The sequence below is a fragment of the Entelurus aequoreus genome, linkage group LG08 (assembly GCF_033978785.1).
Source record: "Entelurus aequoreus isolate RoL-2023_Sb linkage group LG08, RoL_Eaeq_v1.1, whole genome shotgun sequence".
Taxonomy (NCBI): Eukaryota; Metazoa; Chordata; class Actinopteri; order Syngnathiformes; family Syngnathidae; genus Entelurus; species Entelurus aequoreus.
Window position 1 is genome coordinate 10,455,330 of NC_084738.1, and position 27,597 is coordinate 10,482,926.

Here is a 27,597-nt window from a genome sequence, read left to right on the forward strand (position 1 = left end):
CTGCTCAGTGAGAAGAATTATCTTATCAAACAGAAAATAAGCAAATATCACCCTTATTTGAGATATTTAATCTTACTTAGATATCAGTTTTTGCAGTGCATGCATTCTTAACAGTGGAAAAACTGCTTGTACGAAGCGGCTAACAATGCAGGTAATGGGATTTAAATGGTAAATGGGTTATACTTGTATAGCGCTTTTCTACCTTCAAGGTACTCAAAGCGCTTTGACACTATTTCCACATTCACACACACATTCACACACTGATGGCGGGAGCTGCCATGCAAGGCGCTAACCACGACCCATCAGGAGCAAGGGTGAAGTGTCTTGCTCAAGGACACGACAGACGTGACGAGGTTGGTAGAAGGTGGGGATCGAACCAGGAACCCTCAGGTAGCTGGCACGGCCACTCTCCCAACCACGCCACGCCGTCACTTTCTTTCATCCGCCTAAAAAAACCATCCAACAACACTCCATTTACATGCCGGGACCTGCATATTAACCAGTTTATTGTTTGAGCTAACGTCGAGGAACTACTTTTCTGGCGTCGTGACACATCGCCTTGCTCAGACTGCTCCTCCGACCATTAGCGAGTAGGACAGCTACTAGCAAGCTTGAGCTGCTAATAATGTCATGAAAAAAAGGCTTTGAGTTAGGAAAAGTTCATGCTGGATCATAAATCCTGCATCTCACATGTATAGTAAAAGGTTGTGGCATCATGCCGAGCAGTTGGTCAACTTTGAAAATTCACGAGATACCAACTTGATACTATACGGCTCTTAACAAATGGAACACGGCATAAAACCATCGCGACATCGCTAGGAATAATTTTTTTTTTTTATCATAGGAGAATTATTCTGAATTTAGCAGCTCAAGGAGAGTGCAAGTGCTGAAAGATACAACCATACCATCAGTCAACATCTCAATGAGAGCAGTTATTGCTACCAATTCTGTGAAACCAATGTGCCCAGGAAAGAAGTTCTGGTAATGCTTAAAATGACCAAAATACTGTAAATATTACATTAATTATAAATGTACCTGTTACTACAGTATATTGTATACTAGTGTTGTCCCGATACCAACACTTTGGTACCGGTACCAAAATGTATTTTGATGCTTTTCGGTACTTTTCGATACTTTTCTAAATAAAGGGGACCACAAAAAATGGCATTATTGGCTTTATTTTAACAGAAAATCTTAGGGTACATTAAACATATGTTTCTTATTGCAAGTTTGTCCTTAAATAAAATAGTGAACATACAAGACAACTTCTCTTTTAGTAGTAAGTAAACAAACAAAGGCTCCTAATTTAGTCTGCTGACGTATGCAGTAACATATTGTGTCATTTATCATTCTATTATTTTGTCAAAATTATTAAGGACAAGTAGTATAAAATGAATTAGTAATCTACTTGTTAATTTACTGTTAGTATCTGGTTATTTTATGTTTTAACATGTTATATCTACATTTCTGTTAAAATGTAATAATCTCTTAATCTTCTGTTGTTTGGATGCTTTACATTAGTTTTGGATGATGTACAGGATCATACATTGGTCATATTCGAAGTCCTCATGTGTCCAGAGGCATATTTTCCGAGTTTATAAACATAATGTACATTTTTTTTAAACAAAAGATGTTGTGATGCCCAAAAATATCGATGTAATCATAGTAGTATCGACTAGATACGCTCCTGTACTTGGTATCATTACAGTGGATGTTAGGTGTAGATCCACCCATAGCATTTGTTTACATTTTGGCGCGGGTGAGCTACGGGGTGTAGTGAAGCATGTTTAGCTATTCCTCGTCCTGCAGGGATGATACTTGTAAGAAACTCACTTTATTTGTCGCCGTGGAGGCGAGGATTAATCATTTAGAAGTAGCTAAAACACTGCCGATTGGACTTTAGCCGCTAGCTAGCTAGCCATGTCTTAAAGCACCTCTTCCTGAGGGTGTTTCAGTGTTAGAACTTCACCTTTATCTTTAGTTTTTAAGCCAAAATGCGTCCGTTCTCCCTTTTCTGTCTACCCACATTGTCTGCTTTTAAGTACTCTGTGATTGTGCGCTGCCGAACATGCTCCTCTGCTCGTAAACCAGCAATGACATAGAGGCGGTATATTACAGAATATGATTCCTTAGTATCGTGGTACTATACTAATACCGGTATACCGTACAACCCTATTGCATATAGAGATGTCCGATAGGGGGTGTATATTGTAGCGTCCCGGAAGAGTTAGTGCTGCAAGGAGTTCTGGGTATTTCTTCAGTTGTGTTTATGTTGTGTTACGGTGCGGATGTTCTCCCGAAATGTGTTTGTCATTCTTGTTTGGTGTGGGTTCACAGTGTGGCACATATTTGTAACCGTGTTAAAGTTGTTTATACGGTCACCCTCACTGTGACCTGTATGGCTGTTGACCAAGTATGCTTGCATTCACTTGTGTGTGTGTGAAAAGCCGTAGATATTATGTGATTGGGCCGGCACGCAAAGGCGGTGCCTTTAAGGTTTATTGGCGCTCTGTACTTCTCCCTACGTCCGTGTACACAGCGGCGTTTTAAAAAGTCATACATTTTACTTTTTGAAACCAATACCGATCATTTCCGATATTACATTTTAAAGCAATTATCGGCCGATAATATCGGCAGTCCGATATTATCGGACATCTCTAATTGCATGCATACTTTCAGTATGTGTTAGAGGTTTTTAGATGATTTTTAGAGGTCTTTAAAGGTGGAATAGATTGCATCCACATTACCAGCATTGTTAGCTGCCTGGTATTAGCAGTTGTTCACTATTTAGAATACAAGAAATTAAATAAAGTTAAAAAGTGTGGATAATTGGAGCAATTCCAAAAAAGTCCACTTCCTCTTAAACAATACGTTTTAAGTGTTTTTTACATAACAATTACACTTTATATATAACATTTTTCTAATTCAAATTAATGTTGTCTAAATCACTGTTTAATTTTCAGCTGTCATGTGCGATCAACTTTTTTTTTTTTAATGTTCTATCCAAATTCTGCTAAGATTTCATCATCTATTCATATTTTATCATTTCATGTTAATACTATTAGCCCTTCTCATGTCGCTGTGCGAGGTGACCATATACTTAAAAAACAGTCTGGCAGTAATGACGCACTACCTGAGCGGCCGCAAATGTCTTTTTTTAGTCAAGTTGAGTCACGTCTACGCACATCAGGCGTCTTCTTCATTATTATTCCCCTTCTATGGGCGACGTTTTATGTACTCGGCGCTCTAAATTGATTTTCTTTCTTCTACTTTCCACTTTCCCTTCAACACCGTGTGTGTGTCTGAACACCTTTGTGTGTGTGTGTGTGTGTGTGAGATGTTCACTGAGCGTCACAAATGAGAGCGCCGTGTGCTGATGCGATGCTTGCAGAGTGAATCAGGAAGTGCCAGAGCCTGCAGGTGACTGCCCCCCCCCCCGCCCCCCCCACCTTTCCTTTCCCCACTCCCTTCCTCCCCTGGTCTCTGGAGTCGACTGCGGCCTATTGATGTCAACAACAGGGAGTGAGGAGACTTTAGTCTTTATTATCTACTCACCTTGGACTCAACATTAGGTACACCTGCACCCTAGATAATCCCATCCAATAAGAAAAGCTGCATAATCATGAATAAAAATATACAGGTTTTCCCACGGGTCAATTAAAAGCATTAAAATTCATTGAATTAGTTTTGCAAAAATCAAGGTTTTAAATGGTAATAAATACAATGTTAAAGGCCTACTGAAAGCCACTACTACCGACCACGCAGTCTGATAGTTTATATATCAATGATGAAATCTTAACATTGCAACACATGCCAATACGGCCGGGTTAACTTATAAAGTGACATTTAAAACTTCCCGGGAAATATCCGGCTGAAACGTTGCGGTATGATGACGTATGCGCGTGACGAAGTCAGAGTAACGGAAGTTATGGTACCCGTAGAATCCTATACAAAAAGCTCTGTTTTCATTTCATAATTCCACAGTATTCTGGACATCTTTTGCAATTTGTTTAATGAACAATGAAGGCTGCAAAGAAGACAGTCGTAGGTGGGATCGGTGTATTAGCAGCGGACTACAGCAACACAACCAGGAGGACTTTGTTGGAGCGCTAGCCGCCGACCTCACCTTGACTTCCTACGTCTCCGGGCCGCCAAACGCATCGGGTGAAGTCCTTCGTCCTTCTGCCGATCGCTGGAACGCAGGTGAGCACGGGTGTTGATGAGTAGATGAGGGCTGGCTGGCGTAGGTGGAGAGCTAATGTTTTTAGCATAGCTCTGCGAGGTCCCGTTGCTAAGTTGCTAAGTTAGCTTCAATGGCGTCGTTAGCACAGCATTGTTAACCTTCGCCAGCCTGGAAAGCATTAACCGTGTATTTACATGTCCACGGTTTAATAGTATTGTTGATTTTCTATCTATCCTTCCAGTCAGGGGTTTATTTTTTTGTTTCTATATGCAGTTAAAGCACGATGCTATCACGTTAGCTCGTAGCTAAAGCATTTCGCCGATGTATTGTCGTGGAGATAAAAGGCACTGAATGTCCATTTCGCGTTCTCGACTCTCATTTTCAAGAGGATATAGTATCCGAGGTGGTTTAAAATACAAATCCGTGATCCACAATAAAAAAAGGAGAGTGTGGAATCCAATGAGCCAGCTTGTACCTAAGTTACGGTCAGAGCGAAAAAAGATACGTCCATCACTGTCTCTCAAGTCCTTCACTGTAACGTTCCTCATCTACGAATCTTTCATCCTCGCTCAAATTAATGGGGTAATCATCACTTTCTCGGTCCGAATCTCTCTTGCTCCATTGTAAACAACGGGGAATTGTGAGGAATACTAGCTCCTGTGACGTCACGCTACTTCCGGTACAGGCAAGGCTTTTTTTAATCAGCGAGCAAAAGTTGCGAACTTTATCGTCGATTTTCTCTACTAAATCCTTTCAGCAAAAATATGGCAATATCGCGAAATGATCAAGTATGACACATAGAATGGATCTGCTATTCCCGTTTAAATTTAAAAAAATAATTTCAATAGGCCTTTAAGAGGCATTAAAGCAGGGGTCTGCAACCCGACATGTTGAAGGAGCCATATTGGACCAAAAATACAAAAAACTAATCTGTCTGGAGCCGCAAAAAGTAAAAAGCCTTATGTAAGTGTTATAATGAAGGCAACACATTAAGTAAGTGTATCAGAGGGTGGGATAACTCCTGGAAAGGACTGGCTTAGAATGGCCAAAGATGTAGATGTGTGTGTCCAAGTTAAAGGAAAGGACAGCCTGTCTTCTTCTAATGGATTTATTACAATCTTTTGCTGTGGTCTGGAACAACACGGTACACAAACAACTATCAGAAATGCAGTCAATATTACATACAGATAGTGTGTCATGAGACATGCAAATATCAATTAAATACCCATAGGACATAAGTAAAGGAAATTAAATTAACTAAAATATACCTACAAACGAGGCATAATGATGCAATATGTACATACAGCTAGCCTAGATACATGTTAGCATCGATTATCAGCGCTCCACGCAAGTCAACAACATCAATAAAGTTCACCTTTGTGCATTCACACACAGCATAAAACGTTTGGTGGACAAAATGAGAGAAAGGAGGAGTGGCATAAAACACGTCTTACTGTGGCAGCATCGGAGAAAGTTGTACATGTGTAATTGTTTGGTTGTCAAATGTTAAGGTGGTATTATTAAATAAATTAAATTAAGTAAGTGTCTCAGAGGGTGGGATAACTCCTGGAAATGACTGGCTTAGAATGGCCAAAGATGTAGATGTGTGTGTGTGCAAGTTAAAGGAAAGGACAGGCTGTCTTCTTCTAATGGATTTATTACAATCTTTTGCTGTGGTCTGGAACAACACGGCACACAAACAACTATCAGAAATGCAGTCAATATCACATACTAATGTGTCATGAGACATGCAAATATCATTTGAATACCCAGAGGACATAAGTAAAGGAAATTAAATGAACTCAAATATACCTACAAACGAGGCATAATGATGCAATATGTACATACAGCTAGGCTAAATAGCATGTTAGCATCGATTAATAGCGCTCCACAAAAGTCAACAACATCAACAAAGTTCACCTTTGTGCATTCACACACAGCATAAAACGTTTGGTGAACAAAATGAGACAAAGAAGGAGTGGCATAAAACACGTCTTTCTGTGGCAGCGTCGGAGAAAGTTGTACATGTAAACAAACTACGGTGAGTTCAAAGACAGCCGAAATTTGTAGGATAAAACGGCGCTGGCCAAATACTCTCATCAGTGAAGCATAAACACAAACATTAGGGATGTCCGATAATGGCTTTTTGCCGATATCCGATATTCCGATATTGTCCAACTCTTTAATTACCGATACCGATATCAACCGATACTGATATCAACCGATATATGCAGTCGTGGAATTAACACATTATTATGCCTAATTTGGACAACCATGTATGGTGAAGATAAGGTACTTTTTAAAAATAATAATAAAATAAGATAACTAAATTAAAAACATTTTCTTGAATAAAAAAGAAAGTAAAACAATATAAAAACAGTTACATAGAAACTAGTAATTAATGAAAATGAGTAAAATTAACTGTTAAAGGTTAGTACTATTAGTGGACCAGCAGCACGCACAATCATGTGTGCTTACGGACTGTATCCCTTGCAGACTGTATTGATATATATTGATTTATAATGTAGGAAGCAGAATATTAATAACAGAAAGAAATGGGGGGAGGGAGGTTTTTTGGGTTGGTGCACTAATTGTAAGTGTATCTTGTGTTTTTTATGTTGATTTAATAAGAAAAAAAAAATTAAAAAAAATAAACCGATACAGATAATAAAAAAACCGATACCGATAATTTCCGATATTACATTTTAACGCATTTATCGGCCGATAATATCGGCAGGCAGGCCGATATTATCGGACATCCCTAACAAACATATTAAACATTGGGCTTTCTGACATTTAGGAAGGTTTGTGTTATGTTTGTCCTCCTACAGAAACATTATTAAAACAACAAATATTTTTTCCCGCCCATCTTTTTTCATTTTTATATATTTTTGAAAAAGCACCAAGGAGCCACTAAGGCGGTGCTAAAGAGCCGCGGGTTGCCGACCTCCGAATTAAACAAACAAAAAAAATCATACAATTGCTTTCGGCAACAAAAAAGACAATAAAACAATCTACCTGACCCAGTTTTTCCAATTGGGGGGAAAAAAATTGCACTTCAAGATGCGAACAAATATTGAGAGTTCATTTTATTTTGTTATTCACCTTCCAACTACATTAAAAATACTACAATAGTGACAAATATGTTTATTGCGTTTTAAAGGGTTACTTATATACATTAAGATTAATTAGTGATTAATTCAGCCACAGTTAATGTAAACTTTTCATCGATTCAACATTGTTATTGTCAAATGCTTGCATTTGTGTCTGAACTGACAATTGTATGCTTTTGATTATGTTTAATAACTATCTTCAGTAGGACACTACATGTGTTTTAAGTTGCATCAAATTAGGTTTGCTAATACCTGCAGAAACCCTTTTGCTACCTGGAGGTTTTCTAGTCTGACTTTGTTAGACAATCCTCCCGTGATTTGTTGGCGTCACACTTCCGTCCCAGTGCAAATTATTTTGACGTAATAACCTCCACTAATGAGCCTCCAAGGTACACTACCCCCCCCCCCCCCCCCCCCCCCAACGCCACTATTATGCAAACTTTTTAGTGATGTTCTAACAATAACACGTGTTTATGAGCTCCGAATGTGAGTATCATCATCCAGTGTTTCCCACACATTCATTTATTTGTGGCGGCCCGCCACGAAAGAATTACGTCCGCCACAAATAAAATAAAAATAAAAATAATAAAAAATTAAAAACAATTAAAAATATTTTTTTTAATTTATTTTTTATTATTATTATTTTGTCCTTTCCAGCTTCTCAGGCAAATCATATAGTTGATGTAGATGCCCATATAGGCTGTTCAGATTTACTTTACAAAAGAGAAGTGTAGGATACTTCTCTTGTTGCCTTATTTGTATTTGACCACTACTGTTTTCTGTTTATTTGTTACTGACTGTGGCAGGACACCTCTGCCTCTGTTTCACTTTATGTTGCTGGTAAATGATATGGTTGTAGTAGTAGGCTAAAGTTAAATTATTTAGTATGCACTAATTAAAGGGGCAGAGCTTTAAGAGACATTTTAGCTTTTATATTTTATAAGATATATTTTTTGTAAGAACCACAATTAATAAATATATTTCAGTGAATAACTTATTGTTCAAATCTGTATATAAATATGTACATAAAGTGTTGTAATTATATTGTAAAATGGATGGATGGAAGGATGGACGTTTAAAACAAAACTGTTATTATTAAAGTATACATTTTTTTAGCCTTTTTAGAGAAAATCATATTGTAGTAAATTATGCAAATTACTCGATGATGTCATGATGACCACGCCCATAGCCACGCCCCCACAGCCAGAGGTATCTTGGCAGTTTATGGGAATCACTGTCGTCCTTACTTGTTTGCCATACTTTTGTGAGAGGCTTCGCTACACATCTTAAAAAAAGCTCAGCCAGCTGTCAGTCAGCTACAGATGTAGGAGCTGTAAGTTTAATCGTTTTGTTTTTCTTCAGTGAATATGCTAACCTCGAATGTTTATAAGTGACTGTAATGTTAGCATGCGGCTCACATAGCTACGCTAGTCTTGGTAATGTTTGTGTCCTCCTATCCCGTTATTGTTAGAAATACAAAACCCAAAACCAGTGAAGTTGGCACGTTGTGTAAATGGTACAGAAAAACAGAATACAATGATTTGCAAATCCTTTTCAACTTATATTCAATTGAATAGACTGCAAAGACAAGATACTTAACGTTCGAATTGGTAAATGTTTTTTTTTGTGCAAATATTAGCGCATTTGGAATTTGATGCCTGCAACATGTTTCAAAAAAGCTGGTACAAGCGGCAAACAAGACTGAGAAAGTTGAGGAATGCTCATCAAACACTTATTTGGAACATCCCACAGGTGAACAGGCTCATTGGGAACAGGTGGGTGCCATGATTGGGTATAAAAGCAGCTTCCATGAAATGCTCAGTCGTTCACAAACGAGGATGAGGCCAGGGTCACCACTTTGTGAACAAATGCGTGAGCAAATTGTCGAACAGTTTAAGAACAACATTTCTCAACCAGCTATTGAAAGGAATTTAGGGATTTCACCATCTACGGTCCGTAATATCATCAAAAGGTTCAGAGAATCTGGAGAAATCACTGCACGTAAGCAGCAAAGCCTGTGACCTTCGATCCCTCAGGCGGTACTGCATCAAAAAGGGGCATCAGTGTGTAAAGGATATCACCACATGGGCTCAGGAACACTTCACAAAACCACTGTCGGTAACCACAGTTGGTCGCTACATCTGTAAGTGCAAGTTAAAACTGTACTATGCAAAGCGAAAGCCATTTATCAGCAACACCCAGAAACGCCGCCGGTGTAAAGTGGTAAAAATGCCCCTGTGCCAACATTTTTGCAACGCTTTGCTGCCATTACTAAGTGAATGAGTATTTGCAAAAAAAAATTAAGTTTCTCAGTTCGAACATTAAATATCTTGTCTTTGCAGTCTATTCAATTGAATATAAGTTGAAAAGGATTTGTAGATCATTGTATTCTGTTTTTATTTACAAATTACACAATGTGCCAACTTTACTGGTTATGGGTTTTGTACATGGCATGTATTACTTTTAAGGGGGACGGCGTGGCGAAGTTGGTAGAGTGCCCTTGCTCCTGATGGGTGCTGGTTAGCGCCTTGCATGGCAGCTCCCTCCATCAGTGTGTGAATGTGTGTGTGAATGTGGAAATACTGTCAAAGCGCTTTGAGTGCCTTGAAGGTAGAAAAGCGCTATACAAGTACAACCCATTTATCATTTATTTATTTATTAAGGTACTCAATCTGTACAGTTACTTCAAGGCAGTGGTTCTCAATTCCCCGGGGGGTCCCGCCCCACTATTTGACAAGCATCGCTTTAAGGGGATAGGAGGAACTGGTGTTGACGCTTGACAGAAGGTGCTCGATGGTGCGTGTCATCCTCATTGTGACTCGTTAGACTGCGTGTGAAAAGGTGCCGCTAAAAGGTTCCTTTCAAGACGTGCTGCCGCTTCATGTACTGCGCTGTGGTGCCGCTTATAACGTTGGATTTTGGCCGGTCGCCATCAGCATGGGTCACTCGGCGAGGGAGTACTGAAGGCTCAGCTCTTAAAGGCACGGTGTTGCATTTCCCACATGGAATGATGAATTATCTTTTTTTTTTAATTATACAAATAATTGTATACATGACTTATTACTCAGGTACAAATCAGTACCGCGACATTCCAAAAATAAAAAAAAACATCAGTACAAAATGTTTCTATAGAAATGCTATATTTTGTGTTTGTGTTTTTTAAATATGTTGCAACAATTTTAACATAAGTTATAAGGTTAAAGCAAGAATATTATTTTCCTCACAATTTTATTTTTTTAAATTATGTTTTATTTAAATTATTTAGATTATATTTTTAGTTGACATTTTTAGTGTTTGTATTTTTTAAATATGTTGCAATAATTTGAACATAAGTTATAAGGTTAAAGCAAGAATATTATTTTCCTCACAATAATTTTTATTTAAAATTGTTTTTTTTAAATTATTTAGAATATATTTGTAGTTAACATTTTTAGTGTTAGTATTTTTTTGAAATGTTGCAATAATTTTAACATAAGTTATAAGGTTAAAGCAAGAATATTATTTTCCTCACAATTATTTTTATTTAAAATTGTTTTTTCTAAATTATTTAGATTATATTTTTAGTTGACATTTTTAGTGTTTGTATTTTTTAATTATGTTGCAATAATTTTAACATAAGTTATAAGGTTAAAGCAAGAATATTATTTTCCTCACAATTATTTTTATTTAAAAATATGTTTTGTTTTTTATTATTTAGATTATATTTTTAGTTAACATTTTTAGTGTTTGTATTTTTTAAATATGTTGCAATAATTTCAACATAAGTTATAAGTTTAAAGCAAGAATATTATTTTCCTCACAATAATTTTTATTTAAAATTATTTTATTTTTTAAAAATTATTTAGATTATATTTTTAGTTGACATTTTTAGTGTTTGTATTTTTTAAATATGTTGCAATAATTTTAACATAAGTTATAAGGTTAAAGCAAGAATATTATTTTCCTCACAATTATTTTTATTTAAAAATATGTTTTGTTTTTTATTATTTAGATCAGGGGTCTCAAACACGCGGCCCGCGGGCCAATTGTGGCCCGGGAGACGTTATTTTGCGGCCCCCACCTTAATATGAAAGTTTAATGTTAGTGCGGCCCGCGAGTTTTAAATGAATGGCGCTTGACAGCGTTGTGTGCGGAGCTGAAGAAATCTACCAATCACGTTGTGGTATGAGGCTCTCGACAATATCGAGGGCGTGCCGTGATGGCACTGTCATCTTTTTCTCCATACTAACAGCGTGCCAGCCCAGACACATGTTGTATGAGGCTTCTAGAGACACACGCAGGTTATTGCAAGACATACTTGAGGAACAGCCAGACATGTCACACTGAGGGTGGTCATATTTTATTTTATTTATATTTTAACACTGTTACAAATATGCGCCACACTGTGAACCCACACCAAACAAGAATGACAAACACATTTCGGGAGAACATCCGCACCTAAACACAACATAAACACAACAGAACAAATACCCAGAATCCTTTGCAGCCCTAACTCTTCCGGGCTACAAAAACACCCCCGCTACCCCCAACCCCGCCCAACTCAACCCCCCCCCATCTCCCGAATTCAGAGGTCTCAAGGTTGGCAATTATGCATTGACGTCACTTGCGTAATGCAAGCAGAGAAACATTTTGCCGCTTTTCTATGACACACGCTCTTCCTTCCTCCCTCCCTGCCTCCCTCCCTCGCCCGCCTGCTCGCTCCCGCCCCCGTTGTAAACAGTCCGGGCGGGGAAGACGAGCACTCCGCTGAAGGAGCGAGCGACAATACAAAAGTGTGGTGCACTGGACCCCAGCGCTGATACAGACGTGGTGATGTTAACCCGTTCGGGGCTAATTGTGCTACCGTAACTGTAAACTCCACCCCCCACCCTCCTCCCGTTGGCTCCAGACAGAGACGATTTTTGATGCAATATTTCTTTCACAGGGGCACCCCGACGTGTCTTATTTCATTTCATTTCATTTTTATTTATCTCCTTCATTGATGTGCATCTTTGATCGATAGACAATTATACCTCAATTTTTAAATTATACATTTACACACCAATGCCTGAGAAGGAGCAGGATGAAGAAAAATCTTATATTTTTCTGCCCCCTTCAACATAGTACGTAGTCTTACTTAATGATATCATATAAACAAACAATTACATCCAAATATAACGAAAACAAACAAAAAAACACAAGAAGTGCAAAACTTCATGATGTACAAAACGAACAAAAAAACCAAAATAAGTAGTATACACCTCACAGGATGATACAAAACAAATACAAAACTAGGCAAAAAATAAGTAAAATAATAAATATAAAGCAAAATGTAAACACTTATGGCTGTCCATATGATCTCATTGTTCTGTCCTTATATATTTTTTCAATTGGAATATATTTTTACAATCTTTTATCTCTTGTAAAGAGAATTCCATAGTTTAACCCCCACCACTGATATACACATTTGTTTTAAAGTTGTCCTTGAATACTGATGTTTGAAATGACCTTTTCTTCTATGCTCTTCATTCTCAAAAGTGATGACAAACATTTTTTGTAAATTTGCTGGTAATGTTTTACTTTTAGCCTTAAACATGACACATAATGTCTGTAACTTTACTAGCTCCTGTAGTTTCAATAAACCCGAATTAATAAATAATATGTTAGTGTGTTTTAAGTAATCTACTTTATGAATAATCCTTATAGCTCTTTTCTGTAGTTGATACAGAGAAAGTTGCGTTGCACAAGGAATACAATTTGAAACGTCATTATACAACTAGACATGCTGAGGAGTATGCAAAATACTAGGGGAGTGAACCGGGTTGCAAATTTTAAAACCAGTCTACTGAGGCAACAAGATTTCGTCAAGAAAGCAAGCGAAAAGAGCGATGCAGCAGTCAAAGCTAGCTACATGGTGAGTGAGATGGTTGCTAGGGCGGGAAAGCCATTCAAAGGAGGTGAATTCATTAAAAAGTGCATGTTAGATTTTTTTTAAGAAATCTTTTCTTGCGGCCCAGCCTCACCCAGTTTCTGCATCCAGTGGCCCCCAGGTAAATTGAGTTTGAGACCCCTGATTTAGATTATATTTTTAGTTAACATTTTTAGTGTTTGTATTTTTTAAATATGTTGCAATAATTTTAACATAAATTATAAGGTTAAAGCAAGAATATTATTTTCCTCACAATTTTTTTTATTTAAAAATGTTTTTAAAATGATTATTTAGATTATATTTTTAGTGAACATTTTTAGTGTTTGTATTTTTTAAATATGTTGCAATAATTTTAACATAAGTTATAAGGTTAAAGCAATAATATTATTTTCCTCACAATTTTTTTTATTTAAAAATGTTTTTTTTAGTTATTTAGATTATATTTTAGTCAACATTTTTAGTGTTTGTATTTTTGTAATATGTTGCAATAATTTTAACATAATTTACAAGGTTAAAGCAACTATTATTTTCCTCACAATTTAAAAAAAAAATTAAAATATGTTTTTAGAAATTATTATTTAGATTATATTTTTAGTGAACATTTTTCATTGTATTATTTACTCAATATTAGAATGTACCTCTGACTGTCACAAGTAAAAAATTATCAATCACATTTAAATTTATTTAATTTATTTTTTGGTATAAAAACTCTCATAGACAAATCTAATAGACATAATGTGCAACATGTAGTCTTGCATTTGTGACTACAAAATGACTAGAGGATACATTCTATATTTTGTCATGTTTTGCTGGTATTTACTCATCTTTAATCGCCCTCAGACCCCAAAGAGTACAAAGAGCATTAATGATAAATGTACTACGAATACTAAAAACGGACACAGATGTTGGGTTTTCCTTTCATAAATTCAATTAAATAACTGTCCCTCATCAAGCAAAATAAGTTTTTCCTAGCTGCAAACGTCACCGATGTTTGTTCTTATTTCATCTTGACTTACATTGCACATTGGAGAAAATAACCGAAGCTGTACAAGGTGCAGCAGGTGAGGGCAGTGATTAAATCCTATCAAGCGAGTTAAGATCTATAAAGATGATGTGTAAACATAGAGAGTCCGATCAGCGTGCATTAAGTGGACAAGCTGTGTGTGTGTGTGTGTGTTTTTTTTTGGAACGCTGCTAACGTATAAGACAACGAGGCAAAAACAGACAGCAGGCAGTTGGCAGCAGCGTCGCCATGGCAACCGTCTCCCTGCATGCAACTTCAAAATGGACTGGTGGTAATGTTCATGTTTGTGCTGCACAGATCACAGACACGCAGTTAGATGGACTTGTGAAGTTTTGGAGTCTCGACCTTAATTAATGCGCTCCTAATGCCTCTCATTCTGTTGTCATTTGGGATTTGAAGACTTGACCGTTGTTCAAGTTCTCTGGTGAGTGTAAGGAAGTATTTAGTGGGGTGGAAAGATCAGCTTGTGTCTTGTGTACCACTTTTTTTTTTTTTAACAGAAATATATTACTTGTAGCACAATAAATAGCAAGGAAAAAAGAGCTTGTTTCGCAGGTTTCCCAGCTCGTCAGGGGATTTATTTTCGTTGTAATTGTAATAAGTACATTTGACGTGTGATTTGTCTCATTTTACTTGGTGCATTTTCTTCATTTCTTCAAGTGTTTTTGTTTTTTCGAGGCGTCAACGTAAAGGACAAAAAAAATCCCCTGACGAGCAGGGAAACCTGCGAAACAGGCTTGTAGTGATGAGAAAGCATCCGTGTTTTTCCCTGACCCAAGGTATAATAGATATACCGTATTTTTCGGACTATAAGTCGCAGTTTTTTTCATAGTTTGGCCGGGGGTGCGACTTATACTCAGGAGCGACTTATGTGTGAAATTATTAACACGTTACAGTAAAATATCAAATAATATTATTTAGCTCATTCACGTAAGAGACCTGGGGCCGTACTTATCAAGCTTCTTAGAATTACTCCTAAGAAGTCTGCTAAGAGTTGACTTAAGAGTAAATAAATTCTTCGCTGAAAGCTGCACTTAAAAGTTAGTTATCAAGCGTCTTACTCACACTTTCAGCGAAGTGTAGGACTGAATCTTAAGTGTCACACTCAGAGCTGAATTACGACATTACTATGTGCCGTAAACGGAATTTTAGGTGACGTCATTTCTGTGTCCATAGAAATGACCAATCACGGAAGGGAATCCGTTGTCTAAGAATAAAGAAATATCTTGGAAATATTTAAGTGGACAATGGGAGTGTATATTTTGACAATAAACTACAAAATAATACAAAACAAACTAGTCCCCGCCGGCACTCACGCTACCGCTCCCTCTCTTCTGTCGCCCACACACTCACTGACGTCACTCACCTCACGGCCACACACATACGCTACTGTCATAACATTTTCTTTCCAATTCATTAATTAGGCAACTAATTTGAAACTGGTGTGGGTGGCTCTATATATACTAGCCCACTGCAGACACATGCAGAAATCAACAAGGAATCGAAAAGTATTAAATCTGTGACAAAAATAATATCCGCTCTGTCTAAACGATACCGTTTGATCAGCTGCTCGTCATCAAAAAAACCCAACATTGTTCCGTTCCCTGAACGTTCGCGCACGTCTCTCTCGCCTCAGTGCCATCCCCTGCTGGCAACTCCTAACCACTTAAGACACCTCTGAAGGTCTCTTAAATATCGTGGAGAGTAGGAGTGATTCTTAGACTTAAGAACGTTGATAAAAAGCTTTTATTCTTAAGTTTGAGAGTAGGACTAAATTTCGCAAATTCTCAGGACTTAAGTGTAAAATGGCACTCTAAGAAGCTTGATAAGTACGGCCCCAGACGTATAAGATTTCATGGGATTTAGCGATTAGGAGTGACAGATTGTTTGGTAAACATATAGCATGTTCTATATGTTATAGTTATTTGAATGACTCTTACCAGTTGGTTATTTATGCCTCATATAACGTACACTTTTTCAGCCTGTTATTCACTATTCTTTATTTATTTTAAATTGCCTTTCAAATGTCTATTCTTGGTGTTGGGTTTTATCAAATACATTTCCCCAAAAAATGCGACTTATACTCCAGTGCGACTTATATGTTTTTTTCCTTCTTTATTATGCATTTTCGGCCGGTGCGACTTATACTCCGGAGCGACTTATAGTCCGAAAAATACGGTACATACATATTTTTTGTATATTTAATATACTATATATGTATACACAATATATGTGTACTGTATATGTATGCTTTATATATATATATATACATAGTATATATAATATAGAATAATGAAATAAATAATACAAACATAATAAAATATCTCTCTGAGAACCAGCATTCTTTACAAATAGCCTACTAATTTGACACAAGAAAAAAAAACTTCACGATGTTGACATTTTCTTAAAATGATTTAAACATTGTAGAAACTCCAAAACACTGTAGGCAGTAATTGCATCAGTGTTTTTGCTACAAACTCCTACTAGCTAGCAAGTGTTGTTGTGGTGTGTTATTTTCCTCTTGACTTTCATAGTTACTGTAATAGAAGACGGAAAAGTGCGCCCCCCTGTGGTGACATAGGTCGGTCACTGAGTAGAAGGACAAGTAGACCTCTCAGTTGTGTCCTCGCTCGACACTTCTCAAGTCACTTCGACGTTTCAGACACCTTTATGAAGACTTTCAGGTCGTAGAAACTTCGATAATGACTTTTGGATGGTGTGGGCAAATGCAGCAGGCCTGGAGGCGTACATGTATTTTTTCCATGTTGATAAAAAATGCATGGTCAGCCGTGTTGCTGCTGCACAATAAGAAATGTGCATCATGGAAATGAGCTCATTCATTATGCATGGTTGCTCATTTGTGTCATTTGGAAATGGAGGAGCGCCAGGTCGGCTCATAGATAACCCCCCCCAACACACACACACACACACACACACAATCCTCATGTGTCTTGTGGTGTGTTCTGTCCAGTGCACTTTCAAGTACTGATGTGTACTTCAGTTATACTGCCTTTTTGGAACAGCGGCTACAACTGTACTACACACTTTCAATGTGGTGAAAGCTGAAGCCGTTGGTCGTCACCTCGCCGTCTATTTGTGTTTATTTACACTATCACATAGACAGGAAGTGATGTACTACCGCATGTACACTTGTACACAGTATAATACACTTTTAGACAATATAATACACATATACACACTATAATACTATCCACACCTGTCAATATATTTTGGAATATATTTTTCACAAATATATATAAATGAAAATAAAAATATCTTTATTTTGTAATTTTTACTATAATAAACATGTTTTTATTTATGTAAAATAGATATGCATTTGTTTATATATATATATATATATATATATGTATATATATATATATATATATATATGTATATATATATATATATATATATATATATATATATATATATATATATATATATATATATATATATATATATATATATATATATATATATATATATATATATATATATATATATATATATAATCGAGGTTTCTGTGGTTTTATCCGTTATACAGTGCTTCCGGGGTAGAGCGGATAATACGTTAGATCAGGAAAAAACACAGAGGCTATTTCCTCCCTACAAGCCTGTTTCGCAGGTATTCCCGCTCTTCAGGGGATTTTGTAGAATACAATTGAGTAACATCCAATAGAATCCCCTGAAGAGCAGGGAAACCTGCGAAACAGGCTTGTAGGGATGAAATAGCCTCTGTGTTTTTTCCTGACCTAACGTGCGTGAGTGTGTGTGTGTGTGTATATATATATGTATGTATATATATATATATATATATATATATATATATATATATATATATATATATATATATATATATATATATATATATATATATATACACTACCGTTCAAAAGTTTCGGGTCACCCAAACAATTTTGTGGAATAGCCTTCATTTCTAAGAACAAGAATAGACTGTCGAGTTTCAGATGAAAGTTCTCTTTTTCTGGCCATTTTGAGCGTTTAATTGACCCCACAAATGTGATGCTCCAGAAACTCAATCTGCTCAAAGGAAGGTCAGTTTTGTAGCTTCTGTAACGAGCTAAACTGTTTTCAGATGTGTGAACATGATTGCACAAGGGTTTTCTAATCATCAATTAGCCTTCTGAGCCAATGAGCAAACACATTGTACCATTAGAACACTGGAGTGATAGTTGCTGGAAATGGGCCTCTATACACCTATGTCAGGGGTCGGCAACCCAAAATGTTGAAAGAGCCATATTGGACCAAAAATACAAAAACAAATCAGTCTGGAGCCGCAAAAAATTAAAAGCCTATTACATGTGCCATGAGATATAAATTGAATTAAGAGGACTTAAAGGAAACTAAATGAGCTCAAATATAGCTACAAATGAGGCATAATGATGCAATATGTACATATCGCTAGCCTAAATAGCATGTTAGCATCGATTAGCTTGCAGTCATGCAGTGACCAAATATGTCTGATTAGCACTCCACACAAGTCAATAACATCAACAAAACTCACCTTTGTGCACTCATGCACAACGTTAAAAGTGTGGTGGACAAAATGAGACAGAAAAAGAAGTGGCATAAAACACGTCCTAGAAAGTCGGAGAAAGTTATACATGGAAACAAACTATACGGTGAGTTCAAGGACCACCAAAATTAGTAGGACAAAACGGCGCTCGCCAAATACTCGAATCAGTGAAGCATGTTTAATATAAGCAGTGTGATTTATAACAATTAGGGAGGTTTGTGTAATGTTTGTAATCCTACAGAAACCATACTAAACAAAGAAATAGATTTTTTTCCCCTCATCTTTTTCCATTCTTCATACATTTTTGAAAAATCTCCAGAGAGCCACTAGGGCGGCGCTAAAGAGCCGCATGCGGCTCTAGAGCCGCGGGTTGCCGACCCCCGACCTATGTAGATATTGCACCAAAAACCAGACATTTGCAGCTAGAATAGTCATTTACCACATTAGCAATGTATAGAGTGTATTTCTTTAAAGTTAAGACTAGTTTAAAGTTATCTTCATTGAAAAGTACAGTGCTTTTCCTTCAAAAATAAGGACATTTCAATGTGACCCCAAACTTTTGAACGGTAGTATATATATATATATATATATATATATATATATACACATATATATATATATATATATATATATATAAAATATAATTATTGAACCTATTTTCTTCAATATGAAATGCATATATGGGGCGGTATACCTCGGTTGGTAGAGCGGCCGTGCCAGCAACTTGAGGGTTGCAGGTTCGATCCCCGCTTCCGCCATCCTAGTCACTGCCGTTGTGTCCTTGGGCAAGACACTTTACCCACCTGCTCCCAGTGCCACCCACACTGGTTTGAATGTAATTTAGATATTGGGTTTCACTATGTAAAGCGCTTTGAGTCACTTGAGAAAAAGCGCTATATAAATGTAATTCACTTCACTTCACTATATACCTAAAAATATATTTAGGTTTTATATTATGAAAATACATACATTTTGTATGATTCCAATGGATTGGATGGATTGTCTTATGTCCGTATTAAACCAACCAATCTGTTTTAAAGTTCATGTTCTGTTGTAAAAAAAAAAAAAAGAAAAATAATGAATATAGTAAATGCACATATTTTATTAAATGTATTTAGTATACAGTATAGGCCAAAAATTTGGACACACCTCATTTCAATGCGTTTTCTTTATTTTCATGACTATTTATATTGTAGATTGTCACTGAAGGCATCAAAACTATGACACCTGTGAAGTGAAAACCAATTCAGGTGACTACCTCTTGAAGCTCATCGAGAGAATGCCAAGAGTGTGCAAAGCAGTAATCAGAGCAAAGGGTGGCTATTTTGAAGAAACTAGAATATAAAACATGTGCTCATTCATAGTTTTGATGCCTTCATTGACAATCTACAATGTAAATAGTCATGAAAATAAAGAAAACACATTGAATAAGAAGGTGTGTCCAAACTTTTGGCCTGTACTATACTGTATATCTATATATATATATACTGTATAATGTAAATTTGGAATAATAATAAATATGTATGTATATTATTTAGGGTTGTGCTGATCAGTCAGCGGCAGATTGATATTGCCCGATTTTGGTGAAAAAGTATGTGATCAGCCATTGCCGATTTATGTCTTTTAATGCCGATCACAAACACCGATCCTGCCTCACTTACACTGTATTTATTATTATTATTATTATTATTACTGTATTTGTTTTGATCACACAGTTGTATGTAATAATGTAGAACAATTAACCAGTTCAAATATTGTGTTGATATTGTTGAACTGTAAATAGCACTCACCATAAATACATGTACAGTTTAAACATGCGATCGGTATCTATATTGGTATCGGCCGATTTCACTCGTGGATGATCAGTATCGGAATCGCATGAAACCTTGCCCGGAACATCCCTAATATTAATACATGTGAAATAAATCAAATAAAATCACACAAAATGGAAATATATTTGTGTGCATGTTTATATCAAACAAATACATTTTAAGTATATGTTTTTTATTTAACAAAAAACATAACAATTAAAACTATTTGATGTATTCTAATGACTGTATTGAATGCTCTAATTATTAAATTTTTTATTGTTATAGAAAATAATTTTAATGAATATAGGAGATACATATTAGAAAATATTTATGTAAACATATGGTATAAATCATATATTTTATTAAATATATTTTTCTATATTACATGTTTTCACTGTATACCAGTGATACTCAAACTGTGGTACATGTACCATTAGTGGTATGCCAAAGAATATTTTGATTAAAATACAGCTATTTTCAAACACATTGTTACTGTTCAAACTATGTGTAATGTTACAGTGGTCAAAAATATTAAATATACTTGTTAAATAAAACATGTGGCTTGTTTTTAATGAATACTTAGGCCTACTACGCTACTGTATTTCAATGTTGGTCATTATGGTGGTAGTTGGAGAGCCGAGTGTTTTCTGAGGTGGTGCTTGGTGAAACATTTTTGAGAACCACTGTTATATACATAAACATATAAACAAATACTACATATGATTACAATAATCCAAGTATTGTGTAATGTTGTCTTTCAGGTGGTGCTCGTGTTCGCTCTCAGCATCGGGGCTCTGGTCATCTACTTCATCGACTCGTCAGAGTGAGTTTTTCTGCTATTTAAATATTTTTTTTTATAAAAAGTGCTTTTCTCCAAAACTACAATGGCTGATTAGAAGAGAGGAAGTTGGGTTAATGTTTGTGAGGAGTGATCAGGAAGTGTCGTTTGAAAGACACACACAATAATGATGATGATAATAATGATAAAGGAAGAAAGGTCAGTGAGTGTCTTGGTCTTCATTATGTAAAAAGTGTTGAATTCCATCCTTTGTGGCCTCCTGCTCGCCTTACATTTCACCTTTGACCCCACACCTTCCTCACTCAGTGCCCTCAGGATTGTCGCCAATGTAACCAATCTTCTCGCAGCTTTATCCAAAGCCTGCACATTTTGGCCAATCGTTGTCATTCTCGCCAGTCGAATTGTGTCTATTACAGGTTGATTGGCAACACTAAATGGGCCCTAGTGTGTGAATGTTGTCTGTCTATCTGTGTTGGCCCTGCGATGAGGTGGCGACTTGTCCAGGGTGTACCCCGCCTTCCGCCCGAATGCAGCTGAGATAGGCTCCAGCAACCCCAAAAGGGACAAGCGGTAGAAAATGGATGGATGGATGTTTACATGATAGAGATGTTTTTTTTAATATATATATTTACAAAAAATAACAAAGTTTTCCAGTTCGAACGTTAAGTATCTTGTCTATGCAGTCTATTCAATTGAATATAAGTTGAAAAGGATTTGCAAATTATTGTATTCTTAACTTCACTGGTTTTGTACGTTCCCATCCTCACCTACGGTCATGAGCTTTTGGGGTTATTTATGACTGAATGGACAAGATCATTTTTTTGGGGTTATTTATGACTGAATGGACAAGATCATTTTTTTGGGGTTATTTATGACTGAATGGACAAGATCACTGGGACAAGAGGCTCTCCCTTACAGATAGGGGTAAGAAGCTCTGTCATCCGGGAGGAGCTCAAAGTAAAGCCGATGCTCCTCCACATTGAGAGGAGCCAGGTGAGGTGGTTCAGGGATCTGTTTAGAGCACGTCAGGCCACGGGGAAGACCAGACGATGTCACCCCAATGGTGTCCTGGGAACACCTCACTATCCCCCGGGAGGAGCTGGACGAAATGGCTGGGGATAGCAGTGTTTCCCATAAACTGCCAAGATACCTGTGGTGGTGGGGGCGTGGTCACATGACATCATCGAGTAATTTGCATAATTTACTACAATGATTTGATTTTCTCTAAAAAGGCTCAAAAAATGTATACTTACTAATTAATAATAACAGTTTTGTTTTAAATGTCCATCCATCCATTTTACAATATAATTACAACACTTTATGTACATATTTATATACAGATTTGAACAATAAGTTATTCACTGAAATATATTTATTAATTGTGGTTCTTACAAAAAATATATCTTATAAAATATAAAAGCTAAAATGTCTCAAAGCTCTGCCCCTTTAATTAGTGCATACTAAATAATTTAACTTTAGCCTACTACTACAACCATATTATTTACCAGCAACATAAAGTGAAACAGAGGCAGAGGTGTCCTGCCACAGTCAGTAACAAATAAACAGAAAACAGTAGTGGTGGTAGATAGACACAGAGCTTCATCAAACATCTGATCCACTGAACAAAGAGCTCCAAAAATCTTGAACTTTAGACTGCCATCAGTTTTACTCCCTACACTTAACCATGTGTTTCCTACTGCCTGCAGACTTTGCACCCTTTGTTATATACACATGTTGTGTTTCTAATATAAATACATTTAATAAAGTCAAATACAAATAAGGCAACAAGAGAAGTATCCTACACTTCTCTTTTGTAAAGTAAATCTGAACAGCCCAAATGGGCATCTACATCAACTATATGATTTGCCTGAGAAGCTGGACAGGACAAAAAAACAAAAACAAAAAATTTAATTTGTTTTTAAAAAAAAAAATGTTTTATTTGTGGCGGACGTAATTCTTTCGTGACGGGCCACTACAAATAAATGAATGTGTGGGAAACCCTCGGTAGGGAAGTCTGGGATTCTCTGATTAGGCTGCTGCCTAATCTATGGATTAAAAAACAGAGCCTGGCGACGCGTGCGCGTTTATCATAACCCTCACGAATGATGCTGCGCCCACAATTAGTTTTGTTTTCAACCCCTTCTTAACCCTGAACGTACATTGAAAATACACGCAACCCTAACTCAAAATTTGAGGCATTTAAGAAACTCCGCCCTGACAGCTCCGCAAAAGAGGACATGTCCGGTGAAAAGAGGACGTATGGTCAGTCTATCGTAGCCCGTTAGCTGCTAGCATGCCGTGTGTTGTGCCTCGGTGTGCATTGTTTACACAACGTGCGTTACGCTACTTAATATGTCCGTGTGGAAACTCATTCAGTACACCTCCGAACCGAACCGGAACCCCCGTACCGAAACGGTTCAATACAAATACACGTACCGTTACACCCCTACAAAATGTACATTAAAATAAAGAAAGTGGAATTTACAATATTAATAACTATGAACAATAAAACACTGAATATTAACAACATATGAACGTCACATGTAGGTGTGCAAATAGAAAAAACAAATTACATAACGACTTCAACTAATTTAGTTGATGGAAACGTACTGTGATGACACATTTATAAAACCACGAGTTGATTCAATGTTACTGAAAAAAAAAAAGCACATTGCAACTTTTTCTGTAACTTTCTGAAAAATCTGCTGTGAGTTTAGGAATGACCATCACAAAAACAAGCCCGCAAAATCCCTGAGGTTCTGATTATTGAGGCCAGACGGACACTAACTTGCACTAATTTTTTACGTTGTGTCCTCCAGTCATGTCCAATTTTATTTGGAGGTTGGCTGGTGTGTTTAGTGGAGGACATCCAGGCCCTTCCTGTAATTAGTCCTGCGAGCCTGCTAGATGATGGACGTGCTGGCCTGGCTGGAAGACACCCAGCAGACCCACTTAGAGGCAAACAGGACAACTCCACTGAGTCTCTCTCCAACCTGTAGATTCGCTGCTAACCTCCGCCATGCATGCTGCTATAAACTCCTATTTTATACTATATGTACTCTCCATGTATACCACTCAGTCAAAGGTAATACAATTGTGAATAAATATACATACTGCATTAATAAAAATATAATTATATATATTTTTTTGAATATTTAGACAGTATTTGCTATAATTATATTCATATTTAATAATATTAAACTATATGTACTCAATGTAAAAATTGTAAGCTGAAGTAACATACATGCTGTATTTATCAAAATATAGTAAAACAATATTTATACTCAGTACTTGCTAATATTTAATTCACATTTTTATATTATACTATATGTGCGATTAAATGAAGTGATTAGATTGAATAACAGTTCAAACATAGGTGTAACATACATACTGTTTTTAAAAAACAATAGTTTTTAAATATGAATTTATAGTATTTGCAATATTTTATAACAATATTTTATACGCACTTCATATGAATTAGTTAATACATATTAGTGACAGTTTTTATTCAATTTACATTTTTATTTATTCTATTGATATACAAAGAGAAAAAACAATCAACGTAACATGAAAGTAAATTACTAATATACATGCCGTATTTATAAAAAACAAAATATTTAAAAGTGTAAACATAGTATTTGCTCAAATGTAATTCATATTTATATTATACTATATGTACAATTTATATGAATTAGATTGAAAATAAATGAAATAAAATTTACATATTGTGTTTAAAAAGCAATAGTTTTCTAAATATTTATTTACAGTATTTGCAAAAATTCAATTGAGATTGTACTTTATGCTATATATGCACTCTCAATGAATTAATTAAGTTATAAATAGAAGTAATATACATACTATATAAAAACAATATATTTAAACATATTTATAAGTATTTGCACAAATTTTATACATATTTTTATATTTACTATATGTACAATTTATTTGAATGATATTGAATAACAAATAAAATATAAGTAACACACATACTGTATGTAAAAGCAATAGTTTTCTAAATATTTATTTTTATTATTTGCAAGAACTATGAGATTTTATTAGTATGCTATATATGCACTTTATATGAATTAATAAGCTAATAGAAGTAATATGTACTGTATTTATAAAACATTATTTTTTTTAAATGTATAATATTAAGAATCATGTTTGTATTAAAAAATATATTTTAAATTAATATTGTGATTATCAATGATAAAGAAATTATAATTTATATATAAAAAAACAGGGCCGTTTATTTCCTCAGCGTCTATTAATATCATTTTAATTATATCATGAGACTAAAAAAACATTATTTTCTTCACAAATAAATCCACAAAAATCCAAACAGCACTTTTTTTTCATCTGTACTTTGTACTGCGTACATGTCAGCTTTACAGATGCCACTTACAGGTGACACATGATGAAATTGTAGCAAAAGTCAGCTTGTATTTGAGGTGCGGCGTTCGTTTATTTACCTGGATGACACCTCTGGTGATTAATTGGGCCACGGCGTCCATTATTATTTGAGGAAATATTATTAAGGTTTGGTGATGTAGTGAAAGTAAAAGTGCATTAAGGACATAAACATACATAAACATGTATGAGATCATGAATTAACTTCTTCTATGTGCTTTATTGATGATTTCTTTTGATTTATCTGGATTCTCAGAGTCAGATACAAGCTTTTTAATGCGGGTGAGACATCTCGACCTTTTCTTACGTCCTCCTGAGGCACTTTTTGCATGTTTTTATTTACATTTTTTGTATTTAACCCTTAAAAGTACTGCTTAAAGCCCTCAGCACTTAATGCACTATCCTGCAGTCTTTTAAGGGTTAACCAGGGGAATGCACATATCAAATATAATAACACACAATAAATGTTGCTTGTGTGACAGCATGATTCAACACAAACATACATAATATTATTAATATTATTACGCTTCATTTTTTATTCTTTGATCACATAAGTTAAACTTGGTGTTTTACCATTTAGCCACTTTTTGTGTGTTCGACAGTCCTATCGAGTCCTGCCAGAACTTCTACAAGGACATCACGCTGCAGATTGACATGGCCTTCAACGTCTTCTTCCTCTTGTACTTCGGCCTCAGAGTGAGTAACTGTTAGCGATGCTGAATAGATGTTAAAGGCCTACTGAAAGCCACTACTACCGACCACGCAGTCTGATAGTTTATATGTCAATGATGAAATCTTAACATTGCAACACATGCCAATACGGCCGGGTTAAATTATGAAGTGCAATTTTAAATTTCCCGCTAAACTTCCGGTTGGAAACGTCTATGTATGATGACGTATGCGCGTGACGTCACGACGGCAACGGAAGTATTTGTACCCAATGTGTCACCATACAAACTGCTGTTTTCATCGAACAATTCCACAGTATTCTGGACGTCTGTGTTGGTGAATCTTTTGCAATTTGTTTAATGGACAATGGAGACTGCAAAGAAGAAAGTTGTAGGTGCGATCGGTGTATTAGCGGCGGACTACAGCAACACAATCAGGAGGTTGTGTTGTGTTTGAGCTGGATAGCAGACACGCTACCGTGAGGAAAGCTTTGGCTTCCAAACATTTGATCGCTTGCCCGTACGTGCGTGTCGCTATGTGCATGTCACGTACGTAACTTTGGGGAAATATATGTTTCTTGCCGACTCTGATGGCGGCCGGGGTGTCGTCGAAAGCTACAACGCCCGCCGCCGCTCTGTAGCTAAGCTAGCTTCAATTGTTAAGCTTCGCCAATCTGGAAATTATTAACCGTGTATTTACATGTTCATGGTTTAATAGTATTGTTGATCTTCTGTCTATCCTTCCAGTCAGGTATTTATTTTATTTTGTTTCTATCTGCATTTGAGCCCGATGCTATCACGTTAGCTCCGTAGCTAAAGTGCGTCAACGATGTATTGTCGTGGAGATAAAAGTCACTGTGAATGTCCATTTCGCGTTCTCGACTCTCATTTTCAAGAGGATATAGTATCCGAGGTGGTTTCAAATACAAATCCGTGATCCACAATACAAAAAGGAGAGAGTGTGGAATCTAATGAGCCAGCTTGTACCTAAGTTACGGTCAGAGCGAAAAAAGATACACCCTGCACTGCCTCTCTAGTCCTTCACTCTAACGTTCCTCATCCACGAATCTTTCATCCTCGCTCAAATTAATGGGGTAATCGTCGCTTTCTCGGTCCGAATCTCTCTCGCTCCATTGTAAAC

The 27,597-nt window shown here is 36.2% G+C and overlaps 1 protein-coding gene across 5 annotated transcripts in view; it reads left to right on the forward strand.

The window, feature by feature from the left end:
• LOC133655395 (calcium-activated potassium channel subunit alpha-1a-like) overlaps window positions 1-27,597 on the forward strand; it is a 151,138-nt gene that overhangs the window by 49,142 nt on the left and 74,399 nt on the right. For all 5 annotated transcript variants that reach the window (XM_062055514.1, XM_062055510.1, XM_062055511.1 and 2 more), the window contains exons 3-4: window positions 21,341-21,402; window positions 26,391-26,484. In XM_062055514.1, the coding sequence (XP_061911498.1) occupies window positions 21,341-21,402; window positions 26,391-26,484 (156 nt within the window). The remainder of the gene's footprint in view (window positions 1-21,340; window positions 21,403-26,390; window positions 26,485-27,597) is intronic.